General features: G+C 38.8%; 1 protein-coding gene across 6 annotated transcripts in view; it reads right to left on the bottom strand.

Moving 5' to 3' along the window:
* Positions 1 to 14,972, bottom strand: part of ATRNL1 (attractin like 1) — an 815,618-nt gene that overhangs the window by 630,036 nt on the left and 170,610 nt on the right. For all 6 annotated transcript variants that reach the window (XM_024985963.2, XM_059882070.1, XM_059882071.1 and 3 more), the window contains exon 16: positions 1,381 to 1,594. In XM_024985963.2, coding sequence (XP_024841731.1) covers positions 1,381 to 1,594 — 214 coding nt within the window. The remainder of the gene's footprint in view (positions 1 to 1,380; positions 1,595 to 14,972) is intronic.

Here is a 14,972-nt window from a genome sequence, read left to right as displayed (position 1 = left end):
ACTTAAATTTGTTTAACAGCAATGTAATACATGACTTAGGCTTTTGTTTCTATTGGCTAGATAATATGTATGGTTATCATTATTTACTTTTTAAGCTAGCCACACTTCTGTTAATGTAAACATTCCACACCTTATAAAAGCAACTAACAATACAATTTACTATAAAATCTTAACATAAAACATAATCTTTATCACACCTATTTGGATTGCTATGTTTTAAATGTTAGTAAGTATGTGGGGAAATTGTACCCTGTACTCCACTTCTAGGAATGGTAAAATGGTGAAGCTTCCGTAGCAAACAGTATGGCAAGTCCTCAAAAAATTAAACACAGATTTACCATATGATATAGCAATTCCACTTCTGGCTATATACACAAAGACGTGAAAGCAGGAGCTGAAACAGTTATTTGCACACCCATCTTCACAGCATCATTATTCACTATAGTCAGTAGGTAGAAGCAACAAGTGTCCACCAATGTATGAAGAGGTAAAATGTGGACTATGAACACAATGGATAAATATTCAGGTTTAAAAAGGAATGATATTCTGACACACACTACAAGATGGGTGAACTCTGAAAACATTATTTGAAAGGAAATAAGCCAGTCACAAATGGACAAATACCCCATGATTCCACTTATATGAGATACTTAGCAGTGGGGTTGGGGAGGGGTGATTTGGGAGTTATTGTGTAATGGATATGGAGATATAGTGTGGGAAGATGAAAAAGTTCTGGAGATGGATAGTGTTGACAGATTAACAACAATGTGGATGTACTTAATGACACTGAACTCGACACTTAAAAATGATTTAGAAATCTCAATCATATCTCAAAACCACTGAACGAAAAAAATGGCTAAAATTAAGTTTGACATTATGTATATTTCACTGCAATACAAAATATAATATTTGAAAAGAGAAAAGAATTCAGTACTCCTTTCTCACTTAACGAAACTCCATTTCAAAGGATGTAACAGGAATGCTTCTTTTCACTTGCCAACTGAAATAGAGCTATAGGATTAAAATGATTCTATATTTGTTGTTAATCTTAATGATTAATCTTTCTTACAACAACTATTATTATAAAAGCAAAACACAGTAAAAAATTAAGAACAGATTATTACTATAACATCAATATTTTAACCAAGAAATAAAGATTGTATAAAACAATACAATTCTATTACTTTAATGCTGAGGTCACTAACAGTAAATGGGGAAAGTGGACAAAGATAAAATTTACACAGAAATCAGCAGCATTAAAAGATGGTGAAAGTTACTTCAGGCCTATGTAGGATCACAGGCTGGAAGGGGGTTGTGGGAAGAAGAGCTGGAAATATAAACTACATCTTTAAAGAAACATTAGTTTACAGGACTACTTACCAACAGGTTTTTCACAGACAAGCCCATCTGCCATAGACGTGCAAGGATTAGCTTTTAAGCCTGCCACTGCAGCCCTTTCTAGATACGCACAGAACCCAGAGTCATTAGGTTCACCAGGAAGCCACTGCAGCGTCGTATTTGTAAATGGAGACATGTCTTCCCATCCCCAGTAGGATATATTGATCTTGCGTAAGCCTACCCAAGGTGATACTTTCTGTAAACAACAGCAAAAGCAACATTTTTTAAAAAGTGAGATGTAAAAATCCTGTGTCACCTTCCTTAGCAAACAGTTCATTATCTTTAAAAATTACATTTTTAAATATATCATAGTACCTTTCTAATCACACCTAATACCAAGGAAAATTAACAATCCTAGAACACCGTGGAAAATGATGCACAATAGAACACTATGTCTAAACTATACATTTAGCGACATGACTCAGGTCATTTATTTAGCCTTTGTGAACCTCAGTTTCCTATTCTATAAAATGGGGTATCTGATATACATATCTGTCTTACCTATCTTATGAAATGCATGCATGCATGCTAAGTCACTTCAGTCGTGTCCGACTCTGTGTGACCCTATGGACAACAGCCCACCAGGATCGTCTGTCCACAGGATTCTCCAGGCAAGAATACTGGAGTGGGTTGCCATTTCCTTCTCCACTTATGAGAATAGATCATTTTTAAAAACAACATATTGTATTGCTACTGTTGTTACTGATATTTCTGCTGCAGCTGCTATTACTAATGCTACCATCAATCTAATGAGTTATGGAGTTAAAAAAATAAAGCTCAAGTGCCATTATACGCACTGCGAGAAAATAGAAAACAAAACCATGAACAGGAATAAAGGCTGAGTGAAGACTTCACAAGAGGTTCACAAAAAGACAAAGAGGTGCCTCTCTTCCAGATCAGACCTCTACTAGTACAGTAGGACTTAAGTGCAGTTTTAGATAAAATTAGTCATTTATTTTCATTATTAAACAGATCAAGAAATAAATAATAAAGATCTTTGACCCTGTTGCCTAAAACTTAATTAACAGAGGTTGATAAATGCCACCAAAGTAAATATTCTTAACACTCTCAGCAATATTTCAAAAGCAGCTTAAAAACAAAGTATATTCTGTATTTATATATTTTAATCACTCCTAAATTTTAAAAGGCTATTCTAATGAGACTGACAAAATAATGATATATTCTTATGCTAGGCTACTCTCCTTACAAATCTTTATAGATTGCAAACATCTCTTTTTCTTGTCTTGTTTCTGCTTAGATTTATACATCTCTTTTTGAGATTCTAATTTTCATTTTTTGTAGCTTAACTGAGGTATAATTGATAAATGAAAATTATACATATATAAGGTGTGTGGCATATTTGTTTGGTATATGTGTTTCACATTGTAAATTATCACATCAAGGTAATTAAGCACAAGCTGGAATCAAGATTGCCGGGAAAAATATCAATAACCTCAGATACGCAGATGACACCACCCTTATGGCAGAAAGTGAAGAGGAACTAAAAAGCCTCTTGATGAAAGTGGAGAGTTAAAAAGTTGGCTTAAAGCTTAGCATTCAGAAAACGAAGATCATGGCATCTGGGCCCATCACTTCATGGGAAATAGACGGGGAAACAGTGGAAACAGTGTCAGACTTTATTTTGGGGGGCTCCAAAATCACTGCAGATGGTGACTGCAGCCATGAAATTCAAAGACGCTTACTCCTTGCAAGGAAAGTTACAACCAACCTAGACAGCATATTGAAAAACAAGAGACATTACTTTGCCAACAAAGGTCCGTCTAGTCAAGGCTATGGTTTTTCCAGTGGTCATGTATGGATGTGAGAGTTGGGACTGTGAAGAAAGCTGAGCGCCGTAGAATTGGTGCTTTTGAACTGTGGTGTTGGAGAAGACTCTTGAGAGTCCCTAGGACTGCAAGGAGATCCAACCAGTCCATTCTGAAGGAGATCAGCCCTGGGATTTCTTTGGAAGGAATGATGCTAAAGCTGAAACTCCAGTACTTTGGCCACCTCATGTGAAGAGTTGACTCATTGGAAAAGACTCTGATGCTGGGAGGGATTGGGGGCAGGAGGAGAAGGAGACGACATTGGATGAGATGGCTGGATGGCATCACCGACTCGATGGACGTGAGTCTGAGTGAACTCTGGGAGTTGGTGATGGACAGACAGGCCTGGCGTGCTGCGATTCATGGGGTGGCAAAGAGTCGGACACAACTGAGTGACTGAACTGAACTGATCACCTCATATAACTTTGTGTGTGTGTGTGTGTGTGTGTGTGTGTGTGGTAAGAACATATAAGATCTACTCTCTTAACAAATTTCAAGTATACAATATAGTATTAACTACGGTCAACTGTCCCATACACTAGATCTCCAGAACTTATTGTCCTGCATAACTGAAACTTTGTATCCTCTGATCTACATTTAAACATTTCTCCTATACCCAGCCCCTGGCAACCATTATTCTACTATCTGCTTTTATCAGCTCAACCATTTTAGATTCCACACATAAATGAGAACACCCAGTATTTGTCTAAGTCTAGCTTATTGTATGGAGAAGGCAATGGCACCCCACTCCAGTACTCTAGCCTGGAAAATCCCATGGACGGAGGAGCCTGGTGGGCTGCAGTCCATGGGGTCCCTAGGAGTCAGACACAACTGAGCGACTTCACTTTCACTTTCATGAATTGGAGAAGGATATGGCAACCCACTCCAGTGCTCTTGCCTGGAGAATCCCAGGGACGGGGAGCCTGGTGGGCTGCCATCTATGGGGTTGCACAGAGTTGGACACGACTGAAGAGACTTAGCAGCAGCAGCAGTAGCTTATTTTATATAGCATAAATGTGTCTCCAGGTCCATCCACGTTGTTAAAAAACAGAAATTCCTAATTTATTTAAGTCTGAATAAAATTATACGTGTGTGTGTGTGTGTATATATATATATGTACATAAATATTTATGTTTGTATATTTTCTTTATCCATCCATGTATCCATTCATGAAGACTTAAGCTGGTTCCATAACTTGGCTATTTGGAAGTGCAGATATCTCTTCAAGATAGTGATTTTATTTCCTTAGGATATAGAACTGGGCTTCCCTGGTGGCTCAGATGGTAAAGAATCCACCTGCAATGCGGGAGACCTGGGTTCGATCTCTGGGTTAGGAAGATCTCCTGGAGGAGGGCATGGCAACCCACTCCAGTATTCTTGCCTGGAGAATCCCCATGGACAGAGGAGCCTGGAGGGCTACAGTCCGTGGAGTTGCAAAGAGTCAGACATGACTGAGCCACAAAGCAGAGCACAGGATATATAACTAGGTGTGGCCCTGTTGGATCATATGATATTTTTAATTTGGGGGGGGAACTCCATACTGTTTTCCAGATTGACTATACCGGTTGTATTCCCATCAACAGTATATAAGGATTCCTTTTCTCCACATTGTTGCCAACATTTGTTATCTCTTGTCTTTTGGACAACAGCCTTTCTAACAAATGTGAGATGATATCTCAGTTGGTTTTGATTCACATTTCCCGGATGTTTAGTGATGTTGAACTTCTTATAATCTGCCTGATGGCCATTTGTATGTCTTCTTTGAAAAATATCTACTTATGTCCTTTGCCTGTTTTTTAACTGGGTATATTTGTGTGTGTGTGTGTTGAGATGCTTGAGTGCCTTATATATTTTGGACAATAACTCTTTATTAGATACATGTTTTATAAACATTTTCTCCCATTTCTCAGGTTGTCTCTTTATTCTGATGATTATTTCCTTTGCTATGCAGAAGCTTATTAGTTGGACACAATCTCATTTGCTCTTGTCTGTGCTTTTGGGCTCACATTCAAAAAAATCACCGCCCTGACCAATGTCAACAAGACTTTTCTGCATGTTTGCCTCTGGAAATTTTACAGTTTCAAGTCTTACAGTGTAAGTCTTTAATTTATTTTGAATTTTGTATATGGTATGAGAAAAAGAATCCACTTTCATTCTTCTGCATAAGAACATCCAAAATCATTTATTGAAGAGATTGTCCTTTTCCCATCCTGTATTCTTGACACCTTTGGCAATCATCAATTGATCATAAATGCATGGATTTATTTAGGGCTATTATAATGTGTCTTGGTGAAGATCATTTTATGTTCAATCTGCTTGAGGTCCTTTGGGATTAATGGCTCTGGATGTTCATTTCCTCCTCCATATTAGGGAAGTGTCCTGTCATTATATCTTTAAATGAGCTTTCGAACTCCCATAAAGCACACATTGATTCCTTACGGTCTACAATAAGTTTCCTAGGCTTTCTTCACTTTTTTTTCATTCTCTTTTTTTGAACTCTAGGTAATTTCAAATGACTTGTATTTGAGCTTGCTGACTCTTTATTCTGCCTGATAAAGAGTCTGCTACTGAAGTTCTGTGTGGAATTATCTAGTTCAGTAATTATGTTCTTCAGCTCCATTAATTACTCTTGGGTTCTTTTTTTGGTCTCTCGGTCTTTGTTGAACCACTCAATTAACTCTTCTTTCATATACTGTTTTCCTAATACTGCTAGGCTGTTTATCTGTGTTTTCTTATAATTCACTGAGCCTCTCCCATTGGTTATTTTGAATTCTTTGTCAGGCAGTTTGTAGATCTCCATTTCTTTTGAGTCAGTTGTTACTGTTTAGCTGCTAAGTCATGTCCAACTCTTTGCAACCCGAGGGACTGTAGCCCTCCAGTCTCCTCATATCCATGGGATTTTCTAGGCAAGAACAGTGGAGTGGGTTGCCATTTCCTTCACCAGGGGATTTTCTCAACCCAGGAGTCAAGTCCATGTCTCCTGCATTGGCAAGCAGATTCTTTACTGCTGAGCCACTAGAGAAGCCCTTACCCGTGCTTTACTTTGTTCTTTGGTAACATCATGTCTCCCTGATTTTTCATGATTCCTTATGGCCTTGCATTGGTGTCTGCACATGTGAAGAAGTAATCACCCCTTCCAGTCTTTACAGATTGGCTTCAGTAGGGAAAGCCTTTCTCCAGTCAGCCTATCCAGGGATTCTGGCAGACTGTGTGGTGGGGTCTGTGGCAAGCTTACTGTTGAAGTCCTCAAGTGGGCTGCCCTTGAGGACAGCCTAGGCCATGGGTAAGCAGGCCTAGAATTTGGATCCAGAGGACCTGTCTGGTGCCTGGGTTCAGAGGGACAAGCTTGGATCCTGGGTCCACTGGAGAGGGTCTGGAGTTTGGGTCTGCATGGACAGACTCAGAACCAAGGGCTCCATAGGGGCAAGCCTGGAACCGGAGCCAGGGTGCAGGCCTGGATCCGAGGTCTGAAGGGGTCACTATGGCACAGGGGTCCACTGGAATAGGGCTGGTGTGACTGAGTACAAAGTGGTGGGCCTAGAACCTAGTCCACAGTGCCAAGCGAGCAAATTCGGTCCACAGGGGTCAGTCTGGAGCCTGGATCTGCGGGAGCCACCCAGAGGCATGGATCCACAGGGCTTACCTGGCACTGAAGCAGGCCTTGAGTGTAAATCCACTGGGGCCAGTCTGGTGCTCAGGCAAGCTGGGCACCTGGGCCCACAAGTATGGTCCTAAGGCTGCAGGGGCTAGCCTGGTGCCAGCGTCCACTGGGACAAGCCTGGCCCTGAGTCCATGAGATAGGTGTGATACCTGTGTCCATGGGGGTGGGCCTGGTATCTGGGATCACAGGGGAGGGCCTAAAGCCTGAGTCCCCTGGAATGAGCCTGACCCTTGGTCTGAAGAGGCCAGCCCAAGGGAGGACGTGGATCTTAGGTTTCCTAGAGCCCAGGAATATATGGGGGCTGGCCTGGACGATGGGTCTGTGGGTACCAGTCTGCAGCCTGAGGCCACAGGAGCCAGTCTGGCACTGGGGTGTACCTGGTGCCTGGGTTCACAGGGAAAATCCACGCACTGGGGTTCATTAGAGCAGAGCTGGGGGTGGGGACCACAGCAAAACCAGTGCTCATTTCATCCTCTTTCCCCTTTTCAGAGGGTATTTCTCACTAAATTTCACTGTACTGTGGAGGCTTAGGGGAAGGATGATGCAAGTAATGTGGAACTGTCCTCTCTACCATCTTTAATCAGTCTTTTCTTATTTCTGGGTTCCCTCTGCCATTCCTGATGCTATAACCTTTCGCCTGGACTCCTGAGCTTCTGGAAAGGTATTTTGTATATGGGTAATTTGTTAAATCAGTGTTTCTGGGAGGGAATGAGTACCAGAAATATCCATTCTACCATCTTGCTAACATCATTCCGAAACATTCCCACTTAAATACACATAATAATACATTTATGTTTGAAGTTATTGAGTTAATAATATTATATTTTAATGTGAAGTGGTTTCAAAACTCCACATCATCTTTTTTTTACATTACTGACTGTCAGGGTAGAGAAAAATATGTTCCTCCACCGGGTCTTTGACAATATAGAAAGTAAGATATATTAATTCAGTATTTATTCTAAATATGTTGTACAAATGGTCCTTGAGAGCTTCTAAAGAACTAATACAATTATGTAAAGTTTAAAAATAAAATAAAATTAGAAAAAAAAATTATGCATAAAAAAAAGAACTTGTAGACCTTGAAATGTATACAGTGTACAAATATAATGATTTTTACACATAAATACTCAACAAATATTTCTTAAATAAAATTAAAGTATTATTAACATTCATTAGGGGCTTCTCAGGTGGTTCAATGATAAAGAATCCACCTGCCAAGCAGGAGACACAAGTTCAGTCCCTGGGTCAGGAAGATCCCCTGGAGAAGCAAAGAGCAACCCACTCCATTATTCTTGCCTGGGAAATACCATGGACAGAGAAGCCTGGTGGGCTACAGTCTATAGGGCTGCAAGAGTCAGACAGAACTTCGTGACTAAAGAACAACAAACATTCATTAGAACAGATCTCATATCACCCAGCAAAGTACTGTACATATCATAGGTAGATAATAAATTTGGCTAAACAAGGCCAGTAGAACAGAGATAGTTATTTTCTAATATCCAGTTTTTGACAGAGACAGTGCTTAATAAATAATGTTTTCTAACTATAAAAACATACATGCTGCTTTGTCTTGTGACCATCATATATTTCATACATTATTTTCAATATATTTTGATAACAAAAAAGCTATACTATTTTTATAGTTCTTGATAATAACAGCAGGAATGAATCCAGCACAGATATTTCAGATGAATAATTGTGCTTTACATTATAGCAACTCTGCCTGTATTTCCAAACTATCTATAGTAAAGACAAGTCATTTAAAATGAAACATTTTTCTCTAAATCGTCATGATAAGAATCTGCAAGGAAGAAGAGAAGAGCAGGAAAATAAGCAGTTGATAAAACATTTAAAGTAACTATTACCCAGTAAATGAGCTGGACAGGCAGTTGAGAAACAAAAGATAAATTACTATATTATGAAAATTACTGTAGCACACCATAAATCACTGCAACATTTCATTAGCCATTGCCAATAAGTAAATGATCATTTGACCCAGGACATCTCTTCAAAGGGCATGAATTTGTCAGTCTCCATTTATGATGGAAGGGTTATCTTAAGTTTATACAAGTGCAATGACTCAGGGTATAATTCACTTTCTATAATGATACGTTTAATGCAATATCACCTTGCAGAAAATTCCACCTTTGAAATTTTGCTAAACTTCATATTTCTAATGAAACAAAACATTTATTTACAGAGAAGGATAGTCCACAAACTATTGAATCTAAGTTCATCATGCATTCAAATTAATTGTTGGTCTAATCTTTATGATTTATAAACATAAGCAAGAAAAATAAGCAACTTGAAGAAGTCTTGAAATGTGAAGCTTCTAAAGTAGCGCTTTTTAAGATTATAATGTAAACACTAAGAATAACATAAACAAAGGAAAAAGCAGTTGAGTTCTAATGCCAGACACTGTGCTTGTTTGTGCTTGTGCTCGACTGCTCAGTTGTGTCCGACTCTGCAACCCCATGAACTGTAGCCTGCCAAGCTCCTCTGTCCATGGGATTATCCCAGCAAGACTGCTATAGTGGGCTGCCATTTCCTTCTCCAGGGCAACTTTCTGATCCAGGGATTGAACTCATGGTCTTCTGCAGCTCCCTCACTGGCGGCAGATTCTTTATCACTGAGCCACCTGGGAAGCCCAAAGCCAAACACAAGTACTTTTCTAAAATTCAAAGAATGTGGATCTACCAATAAGAGGCTCTTTGTAAGCTAAATATATTCAGTAGAACTAATGTCCAAATATTCACTGATAACTACCCCTCAATTTTGTAATGAAAACAATGAAGCGCGTGCTAGTACAAAAATGCAAATAGATCTTAAATTATGTTGTATGCTCCATATGACTAAAAACAAAACTACAAATACTACTTTGTTACATTTTTCTAAAATATTTTTTAAAATGAAGAGATCTCTCCTAGATGATACCATGTGCCTCTTATCCTCAACTATAAGGCTGCTGCTGCTGCTGCTGCTGCTAAGTCGCTTCAGTCGTGTCCAACTCTGTGCAACCCCAGAGATGGCAGCCCACCAGGCTCCCCCATCCCTGGGATTCTCCAGGCAAGAACACTGGAGTGGGTTGCCATTTCCTTCTCCAATGCATGAAAGTGAAAAGTGAAAGGGAAGTCGCTCAGTCATGTCCGACTCCTAGTGACGCCATGGACTGCAGCCTACCAGGCTCCTCCATCCATGGGATTTGCCAGGCAAGAGTACTGGAGTGGGGTGCCGTTGCCTTCCCCGAACTGTAAGGCTAGTAGCTCTCAAACAAGATAAATTGAGAGAAAAACAAAATCAGAGGTATTTCTCTGAATCCCTACAAATATCTTTATGTACTACTGGCCAACTCCAAGTCTTGCAACAAGTAACTAGGGTATTATTCCAGGAAACTCCTTAAGTTGACATTACATGTCAGATATCTATCCTCTAACTGCATATATCACCCTGTGTGCATTTATCATTGCAATTATCACACTTTGGTATAATTGGGTTTGTCTTTCTCCTCCAAAAGCTCTTTGACAACAGTAATTGTTTTTAATCTCTACATTCTCAGCAAGCAGAAGACTGCCAAGTACTCTGAGGGTGCTCAATAGATATATACTAAATGAATGAAGATTAGCCCATCCTTTCCAGAAAAATAGCTTCAGTTCACACAAAAATGGTTTAATAATACAAACTGAATTATTATAGTTTTTCTTTACCCTATTAATATCAAGCATTTAATATATTGGTTAGACAACCAAGTATCATATTGTAATGTCCATGTAAAATTTTTGAGTATTTATAAAAACTAAGGATACATTACTTTGCCAACAAAGGTCTGCCTAGTCAAAGTTATGGTTTTTCCAGTAGTCAGGTATGGACGTGAGAGTTGGACCATAAAGAAAGCTGAGCACCAAAGAATTGATGCTTTCAAACTGTGGTGTTGGAGAAGACTCTTGAGAGTCCTTTGGATGGCAAGGAGATCCAAACCAGTCCATTCTAAAGGAAATCAGTCCTGAATATTCATTGGAAGGATTGATGCTGAAGCTGAAACTCCCATACTTTGGCCATCTGATGCGAAGAGCTGACTCCTTAGAAAAGACCCTGATGCTGGGAAAGATTGAAGGTGGGAGGAGAAGGGGATGACAGAGGATGAGATGGTTGGATGGCATCACCGACTCAGTGGACATGAGTCTGAGCAAGCTTTGGGAGTTGGTGATGGACAGGGAAGCCTGGCATGCTGCAGTCCATGGGATCACAAAGAGTCAGACACGACTGAGTGACTGAACTGAACTGAACTCAAGGATATAAATTATCAATTTCACGAATGAAAGGGAAGACTTTTGACTCTGTACAGATATAAAATGTCATTAGAAATTAAATTATCCATATCAATACTCATGAGAAACACACACACTAATATCACCACAAAAATTGTGGTAGGCAGTAATAGTGAATTGAATATTCATACAAACATTTCAAAAGGGTATGTGCTTAAGTGCCTCTAAATTTTTTTAATATTTATACAAAACTGTTAAGTCACTTTTTAAAACTCACTTATTCCCTTGTTATTATCAAAAGGAAAATCCATAACATATATTCATATTCTTTAACATAAATCAGGAATGTTCTTAAGAGGAAAAAGATCCTAGTATAATTAATGGAGATGGGGGAAGGTTTTGTAAAATGGAAAAAATATAAATGACCCAATCAAAAAATGGGCCAAAGAACTAAATAGATATTTCTCCAAAGAAGACATACAGATAGCTAACAAACACATGAAAAGATGCTCAACATCACTCATTATCAGAGAAATGCAAATCAAAACCACTATGAAGTACCATTTCACACCAGTCAGAATGGCTGCGATCCAAAAGTCTACAAGCAACAAATGATGGAGAGGGTGTGGAGAAAAGGGAACCCTTTTACACTGTTGGTGGGAATGCAAACTAGTACAGCCACTATGGAGAACAGTGTGGAGATTCCTTAAAAACTGGAAATAGAACTGCCTTATGACCCAGCAATCCCACTGCTGGGCATACACACTGAGAAAACCAGAATTGAAAAAGACACATGTACCCCAATGTTCATCGCAGCACTGTTTATAATAGCCAGGACATGGAAGCAACCTAGATGCCCATCAGCAGATGAATGGATATGAAAGCTGTGGTACATATCCACAATGGAGTATTACTCAGCCATTAAAAAGAATACATTTGAATCAGTTCTAATGAAGTGAGTGAAACTGGAGCCTATTATACAGAGTGAAGTAAGCCAGAAAGAAAAACACCAATACAGTATACTAACGCATATATATGGAATTTAGACAGATGGTAACAATAACCCTGTATACGAGACAGCAAAAGAGACACTGATGTATGGAACAGTCTTATGGACTCTGTGGGAGAGGGAGAGGGTGGGAAGATTTGGGAGAAGGGCATTGAAACATGTATAATATCATATATGAAACGAGTCGCCAGTCCAGGTTCGATGCACGATACTGGATGCTTGGGGCTGGTGCACTGGGACGACCCAGAGGAATGGTACGGGGAGGGAGGAGGAAGGAGGATTCAGGATGGGGAACACGTGTATACCTGTGGCAGATTCATGTTGATATATGGCAAAACCAATACAATATTGTAAAGTTAAAAAATTAAATAAAGTGGAAAAAATTAAAACATCAGTTTGGGGTAAATATTTTTCTATAGACAATATCAATATTAACTCTTCATTGAATAAATTCATTTAGTTACCTAAAAATTCATTATCTAATTAATGATTCCTAGAGATAGTAGTAATAGCAATAATGGAAACATACAAAAATAACAATCTTAAAAATGCAAACAACAATAATCATAAGTAAACACTTAAATAAAAGTTATATTCTTCACATACAACATCTCACTTATTTCTCACAATAAACATTAGTTCAGTTCAATTCAGTCGCTCAGTCATGTCCAGCTCTTTGCGACCCCATGGACTGCAGGACGCCAGGCCTTCCTGTCCATCACCAACTTCTGGAATTTACTCAAACTCATGTCCATTGAGTCAGTGATGCCAACCAACCATCTCATTCTCTGTCATCCCCTTCTCCTCCTGCTTTCAATCTTTCCCAGCATCCGCATCTTTTCAAATGAGTCAGTTCTTCACATAAGGTGGCCAAAGTATTGCAGTTTCAGCTTTAGCATCAGTCCTTCCAGTGAATATTCAGGACAGTAGCAAATAACTATCCCAGGTTACAGATGAGGGACATAGGGCTGTGGAAGTTAACTTGCTACTAAGTTGTAGAGATAAGCAATATTTCCAGATTGCCTGCTCTCCATCAGTTTGATACTTAATGCATCATTTGTCCTCAATGTTGTTTAAAAATCAGTTATATCAAAAACGTATCACTTAACTAATTGGTGATATATGTTCTGAAAAGTTTTCAAACCGAAACAATCTCCACTGCACTGTACCAAGACTCCTTGCCCAAATAAAAGTCATAACTTAAGGTCAAAAAAAGTTGTTGAAATCTAATACCATTTTCAAAGCAATACTGTCATACCTCCATTAGTGAAAGTTGCTCAGTCATGTCTGATTCTTTGCAACCCCATGGACTATATACAATCCATGGAATTCTCCAGGCCAGAATACTGGAGTGGGTAGCCTTTCCCTTCTCCAGGAGAATCTTCCCAACTGAGGGTCTTGAATTGAATCCAGGTCTCCCACATTGCAGGCAGATTCTTTACCAGCTGAGCCACCAGGGAAGCCCCAAAATACTGGAGTGGGTAGTCTATCCCTTCTCCAGGGGATCCTCCCGACCCAGGAATCAAACTGGGCTCTTCTGCATTGCAGGCGCATTCTTTACCAGCTGAGCTATCAGGAAGCCCTGTGTAGAAATCATGCCACCTTGTGGATTATTTGCCCCGTGGTGTCTATATGTGTGTATACATTTTAAACACTGGGCAAAAGTGTACATACCTCAGATCTGAGGTATATATTACTGTTCAGCTTTATCACTTAACTAATCTATACTGAGCTCTAATTTTACTTTTGACACAAAATACAAAAATCTATAATGATGCTATGACAATTTACATTAGCATATTTCAAGTATATATTTGAACTAAATAAGGTATTTCAAAACTAGATTTAGTAAGCTATTTCTAAATCTCCTACTTAAGCTATTCTTAAGTGTTGACTATACTTCTTCTTTTAATTGATGTATGTGAAGTGAAAGACATTCAGTCATGTCCAACTCTTTTTGTGACTCCATGGACTATAGTCCACCAGGCTCCTCTGTGCATGGGATTCTCCAGGCAAGAATACTAGAGTAGGTAACTATTCCCTTCTCCAGGAGATCTTCCTGACCCAGGGATCGAACCTGGGTCTCTTGCACTGCAGGCAGATTCTTTACCGTCTGAGCCTCCAGAAAAGCTCCATCAATTGATGCATGATTGACATATAATATTATCTTAATTTCCAGAACTCAAAATAATGATTCAGTATTTGTATACATTGTAGAATTATACGTCTAGTTAACATATGTCCCCATACACAGTTTTTTGTGAAGATTTTTAAGATCTACTCTCTCAGCACATTTCAAACATGAAATACAGTATTATTCACTATAGTCATCACACTGCGTATTATAGCCTCATAGCTTATTTATTTTATAATTGTAAGTCTGTACCTTTTGACTGCTTTCATCCATTTTGCCCACCCTCCATCCTTACCTCTGGCAAATACCAAACTGTTCTATCTGTGAGCCTGGTTTTTTAGTTTTTAGCATGTTTGTTTGTTTGTTTTAAATTCACCATATATGTGAGATCACAGAGTACTAAAATCTTGCCATTGGCAAGAACATGGATAGATCTAATTTAAGTAAGTCAGGATAAGAAAAATACCATATATTTTTATATGCAGAATCTAAAAGAAATCCAAGAACAACATGTATCACAATAAATACAAATATCAAATCATTATGTTGTACACCTAAAACAATACAATGTATAATATAATCTACTCAATTTTTTCAAATGTCTTCAAGACACTTCAAGTAAGTATATGAACTAAGATATTTCAAAACTATGTTTTGTAAATTATTTCCAAATCTCCAA

This window comes from Bos taurus, chromosome 26, assembly GCF_002263795.3.
Source record: "Bos taurus isolate L1 Dominette 01449 registration number 42190680 breed Hereford chromosome 26, ARS-UCD2.0, whole genome shotgun sequence".
Lineage (NCBI taxonomy): Eukaryota > Metazoa > Chordata > Mammalia > Artiodactyla > Bovidae > Bos > Bos taurus.
Note: the sequence above shows the minus strand (reverse complement) of the source record. Positions and strands in the feature narration are given on the sequence as shown.